This window comes from Rhynchophorus ferrugineus, unplaced genomic scaffold (assembly GCF_030347505.1).
Source record: "Rhynchophorus ferrugineus isolate W39M unplaced genomic scaffold, kcgeb_rfMv2 rfM2, whole genome shotgun sequence".
Lineage (NCBI taxonomy): Eukaryota > Metazoa > Arthropoda > Insecta > Coleoptera > Curculionidae > Rhynchophorus > Rhynchophorus ferrugineus.
The window spans coordinates 35,698,177-35,712,406 of NW_027472581.1; the positions used below are offsets into that span (position 1 = coordinate 35,698,177).

The 14,230-nt window shown below is 34.8% G+C and overlaps 2 protein-coding genes across 3 annotated transcripts in view; one reads left to right on the top strand and one right to left on the bottom strand.

Annotated features, from left to right (window-relative positions):
• The window catches only part of LOC143190739 (tripartite motif-containing protein 2), a 130,050-nt gene that overhangs the window by 1,096 nt on the left and 114,724 nt on the right, over positions 1 to 14,230 (top strand). The gene's annotated exons all lie outside the window — the stretch shown is intronic.
• On the bottom strand, positions 2,153 to 2,601 carry LOC143190770 (glyoxalase 1-like). Its single transcript, XM_076395330.1, has 2 exons — positions 2,354 to 2,601; positions 2,153 to 2,299 (listed from the first exon to the last, which is right to left on the bottom strand). Exons 1-2 carry the CDS (start codon positions 2,497 to 2,499, stop codon positions 2,215 to 2,217), a joined length of 231 nt encoding a protein of 76 aa, XP_076251445.1. The 5' UTR covers positions 2,500 to 2,601; the 3' UTR covers positions 2,153 to 2,214.

Here is a 14,230-nt window from a genome sequence, read left to right on the forward strand (position 1 = left end):
AATATATTTCTACACCCTTAAATTGATGAAACAAGTATATAGTCCTTCTAATAAAACAGCCAATGGACGACATACATGATGTGGAATATTCCGCCAAATGCAGTTTGTAAAAATGTTAAATTTGTTGTCAACTTGGAGCGGATTCTTCCTTCTCATTTTACCCTAGTTAAAAAGAATATGTCAGCGAGTTAGTCTGTAAAATTCAATTTGTGTTGGTACTGGTCGACACTATTTTCAAATGTTCTCCAAAATTCTTACAAAATTCTTTAAAACGTTAGTGATTATATTTTCTATTTACGCTATATGCTCTTATGGATGTAAATGTTAGTACAATATTCCCATCTCCTTGGATCCATATTGTGATCGTAGATCGTTTTCCTTTTTTTTTTTCTGTAAATTGCTTATTGTATATTTTCAGACCAGTTAAATCTAAACGAGAATGAGCTTTTATACCATGTTAAAGTCTACAGACTGTATATGTGTTATAGCAATGATTGGGAAAATGTAAATGCTAGAGGATGTGTTTATTAATTGAAATTTATAATAAACATTATTCTATCACAACTGTGCATGAATTAATGAATGCACGAACAAATGTTCATTGAAATTATTAGGTGTTTGTATGTGTTTTGATCAGCGATATTTATTGGTGAAAAGGTTAGTATTAATATAAGCAATTGTTAAACGATCTAACCTAACTTCCGATTTCATTGCTTTTGATATTTCTTGGCATTACTGTCTTTGTTTCAACTTTTTCAAACTGGTGATTTTGATGTCAACGACACAAAACGGCCTAGATTACCAAAAAGTCCGAAGACAATGAATTGCAAGATTTCCGATATTAAGTTCTCAAGGGACTTTTAAAGCTTAGCATTTGATGACCTAACTGTTTCTATATTGTTCACTTATGGTGGAAAAATCCAAAAGGGGCGATTTCATTGTTTTCAAGGTAAAAAAGAGTTTTCTGTGGTAGATTATTCATGACCATCAAGTCTTCCTTTGCTGTTAAAACCACATGAAACCGTTATCGCAGATATACGTAAATTGAACAACTTGGATTACGTATTGTTGCAAAAAGACTAGAAATAGCGAGTAACACACTCAAAGTACTCTTGTATAACAACGCTCAGTCACATGTTGCAGAAGTCTTGAAGGATATACTGTTTCAGCTCGAATGCCGCACCCAACATACTCACCAGACATAGGCCTTCTTACTGTCGTTTGTTCAGGCCGATACAACATGGCTTGGCTGGCAGACTTCGAAATATTGAAGAAGTGTGAAAATGGATCGATGATGGCAGCTCATGGTTCTCTCGACACGTTACCACTTTGTTGGGAAAAAGTTTGGAAAATATCTTGATTAATATGCATTTTACCGATTATGCATTTTTAAAGTGGAAAATTATCAGAATACATACAAGCGCCTAATATTTGTATTAATTGATGACGGTCTTACTAACTTTGGAATATGCCTTATTTATTAAATATGGAACACGCCTCGAATATAATTAATTACGAATTTGTATGTGTTACACATAATATCATCTATATCGGTTTATAAAAAAATCTATGGAAATAATCAATACTAAATAACAGTAAATACAAAAATGTAATACTGTCCAACAAATCGTTTTTTCTGATCCATTAAACATCAATTGATTTATAAAAATTCATTAGCGTTTCAAAATTCAGCTCACGTCTTCTCGTGTCAGTGGCGTAGCGTGGGTGTCGGCCTGGGTGGAAGAAAATATTGCCGCTATTTTATTTATGTATTTCAGTTTAAAAGACTATAATATAAAAACGACTTGCTCTACGTTAGCCTAGCTAAAACTCGAGAACGGCTAAACCGATTTGGCTAATTTTGGATTTAAAATATTTGTGGAAGTCTACGGAAAGTTTCTATGAGGAGATAATATGGGATTATTCGGAGAAAATGGTAAAAACAATTTTATTATCCCAAAGTTTCACTGTCACTGTTATCACTAAGATCGACATTGTTGTTGGTTGCCAAATATTTATGGGTGTGTTCGGAAATTTATTTTGCGACTAAAAATGTTGGATATTGATTTAAATTACCGATCGCTATAATCAAACCGCGATTAGAATATATAATGTATTAAATATTGAATATAATATCTCGGCACTGACCCTTCAATAATACTTTACCATGGTTTATATTTCATACAAATGTATGTATTTTTTGATAGGCACATCCTAATTGTACGTTAGTTCTACCACAAAATGATTATCTTCTGGGCCATATCCCACCATCGTTTTGCTCCATCGACCATCATAAGCACTAAAATTTTATTTTTCCTCTGTTCTGATGTACATTTCAGTGCAATATATTTACCCGTTACATTGTGCCTCGCACCCTTCTTTAAACTCCTCATGTCTAAGTACTTTCATACCAAGAACTTTCCGGTAAAAATCCATTGTTGTTTTTCTATCTGGTACTTTAAAGACATAATGCAAGGCCCTTCCCGAAAACACAGTCATGATCGAGCCAAATTCAAAACACACTTTACGCGACACTTATACTTAGAGTAATGATTGAATATTTCTTTATAAATTGTGCTCTACAATTAATTTAGAAGAGGGGATTCTGAAGGTTACTTTGTAATCGGAATGACTAGCAATTCACAAAAAGTCGACTATAAGATTATCGATGGACAGTCACAACAATAATAATGTGTATTTTTTCTGTGTATTTTCCATGAACGGTATTTTAGGTTGCCTAAGTTATAATATATAACATGTCAATAATACTTTACCATGGTTTATATTTCATACAAATGTATGTATTTTTTGATAGGCACATCGATTCGATAATTTGAAAATCAAGTGAAAATAATGACACATATGTCAAATGTTATATAACTACGTGCTAACGATAATTTCGAATCGTATTCTAATTGCGATTGAGTAAACATTTACCTAGAATAGAGTTGAAGTATGTAGTGACTGTTTATGGTAAAGTATACTTTGTAAATATATTTCACATTTATTATTATTTAGTCGCAGATTTAGTACGTGATGACCTGACTTTGGTGGTCGAAGTCAATCAAATGTGTGACGAGCTACCCTAATGCTAACCTCAGTGATGGTCAATGAGAGACAGAAAATGATAATAGTCGTATTGATGTGGCACAATTGAATTCTGGAGTGTCACTGGAAATGAAGAAATGTAGTGGATAGGCTTAGAATACGAGTTTAACAAATTAAGTTACGATCGAGCAAATGATAATTGTTTATCAATATTGTAATGTAATAATATGTAATGTATATAATATGTTATGTATATAATATGTAATGTATATAATATGTAATGTATATAATATATAATGTATAATAATAAATATGTAATGGATTATAAATACAGCGATGATTCTATTGTTATGTTGTGCTGGTGGAAAATTAAAATTACCACAATTTGTCCCATCACCAGATGCATTAAACATTAATTTCTAAGATGGGAAATTATTCTTACTACTTCTTGGCCAACGTTTGAAAATGTAATAGACGTTTCCCAATGACGTCGTTTGAAGAAACGCATTTTGTACAGGACAATTTTATGCCCACTTCCAAGGTATATACAATTAAATTTTTTTGATAACATTCAAATTTGTATCAGAAATAAATAACGAAATCTAGAGAATCGCAAATACAAGCACAAATTTATTACTTGCTAGAAGCGTTGTTACCACTTTCTAGATGCAGATTATCAATTCTTACAAATTTATTGTATGGGCAATTCGGAAATTGATAGGCGTTGTGTTCACAATCACAATGAAGTGAAGCGATCCAATAAACTACAAACGATTTAGTGAAAATGTTGGTGGAATGGGTGGTGGAAATAGGTGGTGGAATGCATGACGCATGCCTGGTCGCGGAGACTTGCCCTGGAGTGACAAGTTGGATTATGACCCGGTTATGTGGATTGCCTCCGGGTTTATCAATTCAATAAACCGGAACCGCCTCACAGTTGACCCCTGTGGATCGCTACTGCTACAGCATTAAATTTGGGGATAGGGCACCCGCTGATCGGGCAGCCGTTATTGAGCACGGGGACCCGGCGATTCTATTGATTCGCGAACTTGAGTTAACACAGGACTGGATACTGTCGTATGGGGGCAAAAGTTACGACTGCAGCGACGGATGAGGTCGTTTCATTCTGGAGTTAACTCTTCCTTGGTTGGCGGTGACGCTGTGCTAAGCTCCCAGCATGTCGACCAGCTCGCGAACAAGCGCGTTTTCAGAAGAATTTGAGCTGAGTTTTTGTTTATGGAATGATTGAGATATGAAGTGCTTGATTTCTGGAGTGTCAGTTTCCTTATGAATTTGATTATGACAAACCATGGAGCTTTTAAGATTCTCCTGAGGAGCTTATTTTGGAAATCTTAAAACCGTTTCACCTGGTTGGGTGTAACAAACTTGAAGTAGGCATTAGATTCGTAGAGGAGTACGGACCGAATTAACATCTAAATATAATAAAAAATGGAGATGGGAAGTCTGCTAGAAGGGGAGATAAGAGAAGATAGCAGGTTTGCTATCCCCGAACTTTTCTGGATTGCTTTCTGGATTTGGGAATGCCAACCAAACCGTCGGTCGAAGTGGAGACCTATGTATGTGACGTTATCCAGCCATGAAATTGTTTCAGTGTCAATCTTAAGTTGCGAGACGCGCAGCGCGTAACGCTTCTTATGGAAAATGATGGCCTAGGTTTTCAGGGGGTTTATTTACAATCTCCAGAATTTGAACCACTTGACTGTATGATCGAGCTGCTTCCGTAAATGTTCATGATTTGAAACTTCGAACCTGGTGGCCGTGAAGAAAGCAGTGTCGTCAGCGTAAAAGGCGATGTCAATGTGCTCTTTTCTCGGCAGACCTGAAATAAAGAGGTTAAATAAGGCTGGGGCCAGCAAGGCTCTTGATGTACGCTAGCATCGATTTGTTTGCGATTGGAAAGTGTTTTCCTGATCGTGACCTGGAAAGATCTGTCCGATAGGTAGGACTTGATGAGAGCGGTTAGATAATCTGGAAAGCACACATTTTGCGATTAAACCGTCGTGCTAGATCTTGTCGAAGGCTATGGTTAGGTTCAGAAGGACTTCTCCAAGCTTTTTACGTTGGTCAAGAGCGTGATGGAGGTGTGCGGCCAGACGGGAGGCCTGATTAATAGATAAGCGGTGAGCGCGAAAGCCGAATTGTTCATCAGGAATGATGTTGTTTTCCTTTGTGAAAGAGTTGAGAGCGTAGAGTATTGCCCTCTCGGCAAGATTCGAAATGGCTCTGAGAAGGCTGATGGGCCTGTAGTTAGATGGAGATGATTTTGTTCCTTTCTTGGGAATAACCGCTACATGTGCGTGTTTCCAAGATGCCGAGATGTGTTGGAGCCTCATGAGGGAGTTAATAGCCAGTTTCCAATTCAGTTAGTTTAGTTAATAGTTAGTTTGCAAGTTCCGCGAGCTGCTTATGCGGAAGCTTTTTTAATTGGGTAATCGATATTCCGTCGAAACTTGGAGATTTTTTGGTTTGAAGTTTGGCTATCAGAGTCTGTAGAGACTTTGGAGACACGAAACGGTTGAGAAGAAAGGCTGGGTTTACTGGTCTTTTAATGGTGTTAGATTCGTTGATGACAGTGTCGTTGTCTTTAGGTTTAGTGTTCTCTGCGCGAGGGAGGCACTTGATCTGAGCCTCGTAGGTCTCTGCGAGGAACTCGACTTTTCTTGGTCAGTGACTGCGAAATTTCCTGTAACCGTTGACTTCAGGGGGGATGACATTGTGCGTTTTCCCCACGAGGCATTTGGAGACACGCCAGAAAGAAGGGGGGCCATCCAGATTTTGGTCCGCGAGAAATCAGTTCCATTTCATCGCTCGCCAAGTAAAGAGGGCCTCCTTTACTTTCTTGCATGCTCTGTTCGCCTCCCTTTTGTCTGCAGCATCAAGGGTGAATCGAGCTAATCTGCATAGCATAGTTATGTTATTGTGGTTCTTAAATAATTTTTAATCAATTTCAATGTTAAAAAAGTTCTCTCACACCTGGCATTGTTTAAGGAAATTATTTAGAATATTAGGAGTATTATTGTAACATTGGATATAATATCTTCCAGCTTGAATTTCACAATAAATTTAAATAATTTAAGTGTGTCCAGAAAGTCAATTCAGCTTGCCAATATTGCCAATATACAAATCGGCAGATACAATATAACCGACGTTAGATATATAAACTTATTGAAAACAATCACCAATTTCTACAATTATTTTATCTAATGAAGAAAACATTTTCCATTTCAACTCATTTTCACAGGAAAAGTTGAGGCCTGAGCTTAAATGGAAATTTCAAATTCTTAACATACATTTTTTCATAACTTACAGTGCCATCTGCCTATTTTATATCTGCAAAGCTCATTCCGCAAAAAAAATCCGTGCTTATTTTAATTGTTCCGAGTAATAGATTCGTTAAATATATGAAATCCTTCAAATATTTACGAGATATTATTATCACTTATTGTGAAATTTTGACGCCCCTTGTTACCCCCACTACGCTTCGCCACTGCCTCGTACCTTTCAAATAGGTAGAACGATCAAATAATATTCAATCCTTCTGTTAAACCGGCATTGTTTGCCTGTTATAGTTATGTTTACTTTTGGTAGCTTTGATTCCTACCTACAGGTGGTGAGTGAACTTCTCGGATGACTCCAGTTTATGCCGTTTGTTTTTGTGATGACTATTGTTTACTTGATTTTAGTGTTTTAAAAAATTGATCTCGTTATAAGTCAATAAACGTCAACATGATAATTAATTAAGTGAAAATATTGTAAAAGTGTTTTCGCTTTCTTTAAATTTCTACGATTTGAATTAACAATTCGCCGGTGTCATAGCGCACGATTGCTCTTTAGAATACCAACGCGCAAGGACCCAATTAAATTTGCATTTGTAGATTTGATTTTTACCGATGTTAAAAATAAAGAAAGGTCAATGAGAAGGTTAATCGTGTTAAACGTTAATTATAAGAGGCCGTAGCGTCGATACAGGATATGCCCGATATTAATTTAAATGTATCATTTACGATGGGATAGAAACAACTAACGGTTTGCTGTGTGTTGTTTCGTTCCCATTTGAGTAATTAAACTTTGTATTTTTTAATGAATTCACTTTATAATGTTATTGTACTCGGCCATTCGCTGTTGTGGCTCGGCCTGGAAAATCGAAAAAAAGAAAAGTGGAAGATTATGGTGGTAGACCATTTTTCATCCATAGTGATGAATTGACGTATAAAATTAGCAACATTTGTTAGTGCGTTAGTGTAAATTAGCAACATTGCATAGCACCTGATACTTACGTATACTTGCATTGGAACTATCGACTGAAAATAGTCGAAACAGTCGATAACGAAGAAGTAGAGAAGATCACTTCAGTAAGTGATCTGCTATACAACTTATAATCTAATATTCTTATTCTAGATACTATTCTAACTTATTTTAAAGTCTATCCTAACTTATTCTAAGGACTATTCTAACTTATTCTAGACTCTATTTTATATGTCTATTAATACACATTTCACTGTCATCGCGCACATTTAACTGTTTGGCGAGTGCATTGGGATGCACTAATAGTATTTCAAAGTACTTCGCGCTAACACTTCGAATCACACTCGTTATGGGATATCGCGTTAAATCAGTTTGTTGGACACGTAATATGGGGCATCGACGATGACTCGCCACACTTTATCCTAGAACCTCTGGAGGATAGCTATGTTAGATTTGCTAGTAGTACCCCACAGTTTAATACCATAGATCCAAATGAGCCTAATTCTTGACTTATACAGCAAAACCCTATTATCTGAGGATAATTTAGATTTACGCCCTATCAGCCAATTCATTTGGTTTAGTTTAAGCCCAAGCTGTTTCCGTTTTGTCAGTATATGTTTTTTCCATGTCAAACATCGATCAAAATGCATTCCCAGTTCATGATTATTCAATTTTACTGAGGGACATGTTCTTCTACAAAGGGTGAATGTCACAGGGGTATATTTTGTCTCATTTGATTGATGATACGCCACGTTTTCAACCACAATTCGACTTTGTTAAGATGCAGTCCTAGGTTTCTTGTGGCTGATATTGGATCCTCGTGTGATGATAAAACCGCTGTATTGTCAGCATATGTTGTAACAGTAGTGTTTCTTGAGGTCGGTAGGTCAGCTTTATACAATAGATATAACAATGGGCCAAGAACCCTGCCCTGCGGAACACCCGAGTATATTGGGTGTAGGTCAGTGTATTCGTCATCCTGTTTGACAATAAAATGTCTGTCTGTGAGGTATGATTTCAGCACTTGAAAGTGCATTTTGGGCAAAAGCTATTTCAATTTAACATGCAGTCCAGTATGCCACACCTTGTTGAAGGCCTAAGAAATATCGAGAAATGTACCGGAGTAATATTTTTTATCGTTTAAATTTTTGTTAATTTGGTAGACTAACCTATGTATTTGTTATGTTGTTCCGTGTTTATTACGGATTGATGGTCTGGAATAATAATATTTCTCTCCTCTGCGATTATTTTGAGTCTCTTAATGTATAGTTTTTTCTAAAAGTTTAGAGATTATAGGTAACAAGCTTATAGGACAATTAGAGGAGACGTCTTCTGATTTTTTCCTTGCTTTAAGAAACCTAATTATTTAAGCCACCTTCCAAGTGCTAGGAAAGTAAGTCTTAGCATGGCATTAAATATGAATGTTATTAATTTGATGCACTTTCTTGAGAGCTCTTTTAAGATTCTTCCAATAATTAGGTCAAAACCAGGAGCTTTTTTTAGCATTGATTTCTTTAAGTATTGTTTATTTTACTTCTTTAACAGTAAATTTCCCATGTGGTAGATTCTTCTCATGTGGTTATTTCTTCTTCTTTATGTGATGACATACGGAGACTACTTTCTCGTATTAATTTTGAGAGAGGAAACTGTTATCTGATCAGTTCATTTCAAATAATTTTAAATTGGCCAGTGGCAGTGTGAAAAATGGAATAGAATAATGATTTGGGAAAGATAAGGAAGGGGATAATAGATAAGGGCAGAATAGAGGATAAAGATAATTTCGTTCAAGAGAAGAGACTCATTTAAAATTAATTTTATGTCATTTGATAGCAAAGAGGAATGGCCACTAAGTATTTGTATCGTATTTTATAAATCAATATAAACCATTGCACCCTTTTCAATTACAATAATAATTTAATTTATCCTTAATTAGGGGTACTTTAAGATCATTATTCGTTGAAACTTCAATGAAAGAAGTTTCAACATTCAAAATGTATGAACAAATATCGAGATACTTAGAAAATCGAAGAAGTCAATAAAAAAACCTAATAGTTTGCAAAGATATCATAAAAGCAGTAAAAGTAGTTATTTTACTATTTATTAATCAAAACGTTATCCCTATTACATTAATAAATAATCTAGAAGAATAGAAGTCCAAAATGCTCCTATATTAATGTACTATATTTTGTTATTTATAGTGTACTACAAACCAAACATAAAACCATATATATATATATATATATATATATATATATATATATATATATGACATATAAACCTATTAGATTGCGGCTAGGACGGTAATGCCTGAATATTGAAAACCGGTGGAATGAAACAAGTTGGACCGAAAATAGTGACTGAAACTACTCAACTGAAACAGTCGATAGCAAAAAGCAGTCAATTACTAAACAGTCGATAGTTCCCAATGCTACTTATACATAATAATTACAAAATAATTAAAATTACATATACATAATAATTAAAATATTTTTCATCGTTATTACATCTATTTTTCTGGAAACATGGAGGTTAGTTGGTTTGGCAGCGATCCAATCATCGATCCATTGTCGCATTTATTCAGCCTCTTGAAACCGTATGACAACCCAAGCATGCTACATCGACCTGTGACGTAATCTTTATGTTTTGGGAATCCGCTAATAATTCCCCCTTATCATAGGACGATACATTTCTCGACAATTGGGGTCACTATGTTAAACGAGTAATACTAGATTAGAACGACACATATTTTTTAAAAATTTAATTCTCTAGCACACAGTAAAACCATTTCTTTTTTAGTAAGGCTCCTTTTTGTACATTTTCGCTTCTGGAAATAATCTAGAGGGTCTCTCTGAAGCGTTTAACTGTAGTTTGATATCATTCAAAAGCTCCATTTTCCGTAGTATTTTATCTCTATCTCTTTAATGCCTTGGCGAAATTGATTTCACTCACATTTCCCAAATTTTCCGGGAAGTACTGGAGGTAGGAATGAAGAAAATTTACTTTTATACTCCTTAGGCAATCTAAAGCTTTAAATGCTTTTAGTATTCTTTTTACAATTGTTTTACGGTTAGGGCCTTTATGATTGCCTAAAAAAGTCTCTCATGAGCCGTCTAATCTCTAGTCCGACGAAAACACCTTCCTTTACGTTTGCTTCTGAGAGACATCGAAACGTTGAAACTATCTATTTGAAACAATCTCCATTTTTGAAGGACGTTCTTTTCAGCAACTTTAAACTCCCTCGGCGGATAACTCCTTTTGATCCGGTGATTTTCTCGGTCTTTGCTATCCCATTAGTGCCAAAAGCAAGGAAATTTGTTAAACCCAGCTCGTTGTCCGAACAACTTGCATAAAGTGTTAAAATCGCCGCAGACATTGCAACTATGGTCTTCTTATTTTAATTTCCAATTTCACATTCTTGTAGGTTTCTCTGAGCTGTCCGAATTGACCTACAGGAATGTAATAGACGATAGAAATCGCCGTTGTGAAGTAGAACTCCTTTAATGCTTGTGATGAATCTATAAATCGCTGTATTTTAAACTCCTTGTGTGAATATACTATATCGCATTGGATGTTAAATGCATCTATCAAACCTTCAGTATTGAATATGTGCAGTAAACGAATCCCTAACATTCTGGATTTTTTCCATATTAATTTTGTTTTCAGCACATAAATTACATAGAAATCAGTTGAAAATGTTCAAACAGCTTTTTCGTTACAGACTTGCGTAATAAGAAAGCGCTATGTTGGGTGAGTACGCTGGTCCTTCACAACTCTTTCACGCAACATGCGGCCGAGCATAGTCATGCAAGAGGTTAAGTTACTCCCACTAAGTCTCTATTAATGGTCTTTTTGCAACTATACGTTATAATTTTTGTTCAATTGAAATCGGTTGATAAGAGCAGTTACACTTTTATTCGGTTTTATACTAGACCAACAAAACCAACAACAAGATAACGCCATAAATATGCCGTTTCGGTGTCGATGTTTATAACTTTCCTGTACTAACTCATACATTGTTGATAGGCAGTCAGTGTGCGCCGCAGAAAATTCTACCTTTGTGCCAGCTAATCAATGAAACCGCGATGTTGAAACGGTCTTATTCTATCCATCGGTTTAGTCTATCCAAAGTTATTTTGTACATACGTCATCCAAATTTGTGACATCAAAACGTCGCAATGTTGTTTGTCACCCGCCTCGTACGAGGACGGTTTTTTTTCCGGTGAATTCAAGAACATATTTTACATTTTTTGAGATATTTCAGTGACCGTGTCCATACTATTGTATATATTCAGTGCAGCTGCAACACGCTAAAAATATTTTCAATAATAATAGCAGCAAATTAATATTTAACAGCACAAAAAGCTTAACTCTCTAACGAATTTTACTGGCAAGTGGGGGTCTCCATTATCTAACGTTTGGCGGTTTATAACCTCTTATCACTATTGTTTTGAAGAATTTTGCATACGTTTAACAACCGGACGAATTTGACAGGCTAGTTCGGTTACGCGTTCGAACTTATCAGACATCACTGTGTCTCTTTTTAACTAGAATAAAATGAGACGGAAAATGTCTCATAATAAAACGAAATTGCAAATTGAGAAAAGCAATATATTAAACGTCTTGATGACGTATGTACAAAAGAACTTATATGGATAGACTATATATAGATAGCTTCTATTCTAGACTGGAACACCCGCTTAACAATAGGCTTGGTATTATATGATGATACACAGTTTTCAAACAAGTCACTATATTCACGGATACGGATGTTGGGACATATAGCATTTTTCATGATACACTTTACATTGCAATCATATGAGGCATAAGAATAAATTAAGAAAATACTAAGGTTACAGCCTTTATTACTTTATCACTAGGATCGCTTTATTTTAAGATTGTAGTGAATAGATGTACATTGGTAACTCCTTTTTGGAACTGGGGAAAGTTTGTTGAAATAAATACTTGAAGCTCAAGTAGGAGTTACGCAAAAATGGACTGGACTTCATGTGTTGATTGTGTGTGTAAATTCATGTGTGATGATCCACTGATTATTTCTCGAAAACACAAACGTAAAAAGTCATTAGTAATACTTAAATAACCCAGTACATTGAGTGCCAAACAAGACACTGATTTGAAGAATGTTCTCCTGTGTATCTGGTGGGACATAATTTGACCAGAAAAAAGCCATTTACCAGGCTAGGAAGCAGGCAAATTATTGGCCTTATTCTGAATTGATCGGCCTCAATGCAGCTCGCCTTGGTAGATTAACAGTTGAAAGGCTATAAGTTTGTAGACAATGTGTCGAAGTGAAATCTCGAGGTTTCATGGAAAACAATCTACAAAACCTTCAATATTAAGTTTGTTACATATTTTTTTATGTGCTTTGCTAGAAAAATCTAATAAAATTAAGTCGTACGTCTAATATCAATCCACAGACGCATATGTACATATGTATTACATGTTTCATAATAAAGTTAAGATTAATTTAAATTTAATTTTTTCAAATTACATTTTGTTAACCCTATAGTATAGTATCAAAATACGTCATGGAGTAAAATATTAATCGATGTTGTAGTATAATTTTAACTTCAAAAAACAAGTGACCAGGAACTACTCGATTACTTCATTAATTTGAATACTTCATCAGATGGCACGGAAAATCGATGTAGACAGCCGGTCTACCCATTGAATTACATTAGTTTTAAAAGAATGCATTTTCTATTCATTCGTAGTGGCACGGAACGTGTCGGTACTTTTTTTGATCATTGGCTTGGAAAAGAACAATAAGAAATACATTAGCATTGTTAATACGTCGCATATTGACGTAAAGCTATCTTTATCAACTTTTTTAGCTTCAGTATTGAAAACTCAATAATGAAAAATTAAATAAATTTAATAACGTAAATCCATTGTGCATAATTGTAAGATTTATAATGTTATTGAATAAGTTAAAATAAATCCTAATAATAAAAATTAAATTAAAATCTCTAGCTGTTATGAATGAGTCTTACTGACAGTTTATATCGTTAGATTTATAGAGACTAGATAATATCCAGTTTATGTTATTTTGAGTTTTAAATAGAATTATAATGTATTGAATATATTAAACATTGTGTTAATTAAACATATTATGTGGAAGCTTTTATTGTTCTGAAAGCAGTGTAAAGGCTTGTAGATATTTGTAGTGACAATGCTTCAACTGATACATCATATAGAGAATAGTTTTAGCCTTTAACGATGTTTCAAGATTAATCATTTCAACTTTGGAGACAAGCCGTGCTCTGGACAGTCAATAAACTTAGGCAACAAACAAATAAAGGCTGTACCTTAGTATTTTCTTAATTTATTCTTATGCCACATATGATTGTAATGTAAAGTATATCATGAAAAATGCTATATGTCCCAACATCCGTATCCGTGAATATAGTGACTTGTTTGAAAACTGTGTATCATCATATAATACCAAGCCTATTGTTAAGCGGGTGTTTCAGTCTAGAATAGAAGCTATCATATATAGTCTATCCAAAGTTCTTTTGTACATACGTCATCAAGACGTTTAATATATTGCTTTTCTCAATTTGCAATTTCGTTTTATTATGAGACAATATTTTCCGTCTCGTTTTATTCTAGTTAAAAAGATGATGTCTGATAAGTTGGAACGCGTAACCGAACTAGCCTGTCAAATTCGTCCGGTTGTTAAACTTAATTAATGCTTTGCTTGTTTTGATAAATTGCAAATCGCTACTTATTATTACTCTGATTGAAAATTCCGAAGCCAGTCAGAACAGATTGCGTCTCTAATCAGTTACTGTGAAAAAGAACGAGATAATGGAGACCCCCACTTGCCAGTAAAATTCGTTGGAGAGTTAAGCTTTTTGTACAGTTAAATATTAATTTGCTGCTATTATTATTGAAA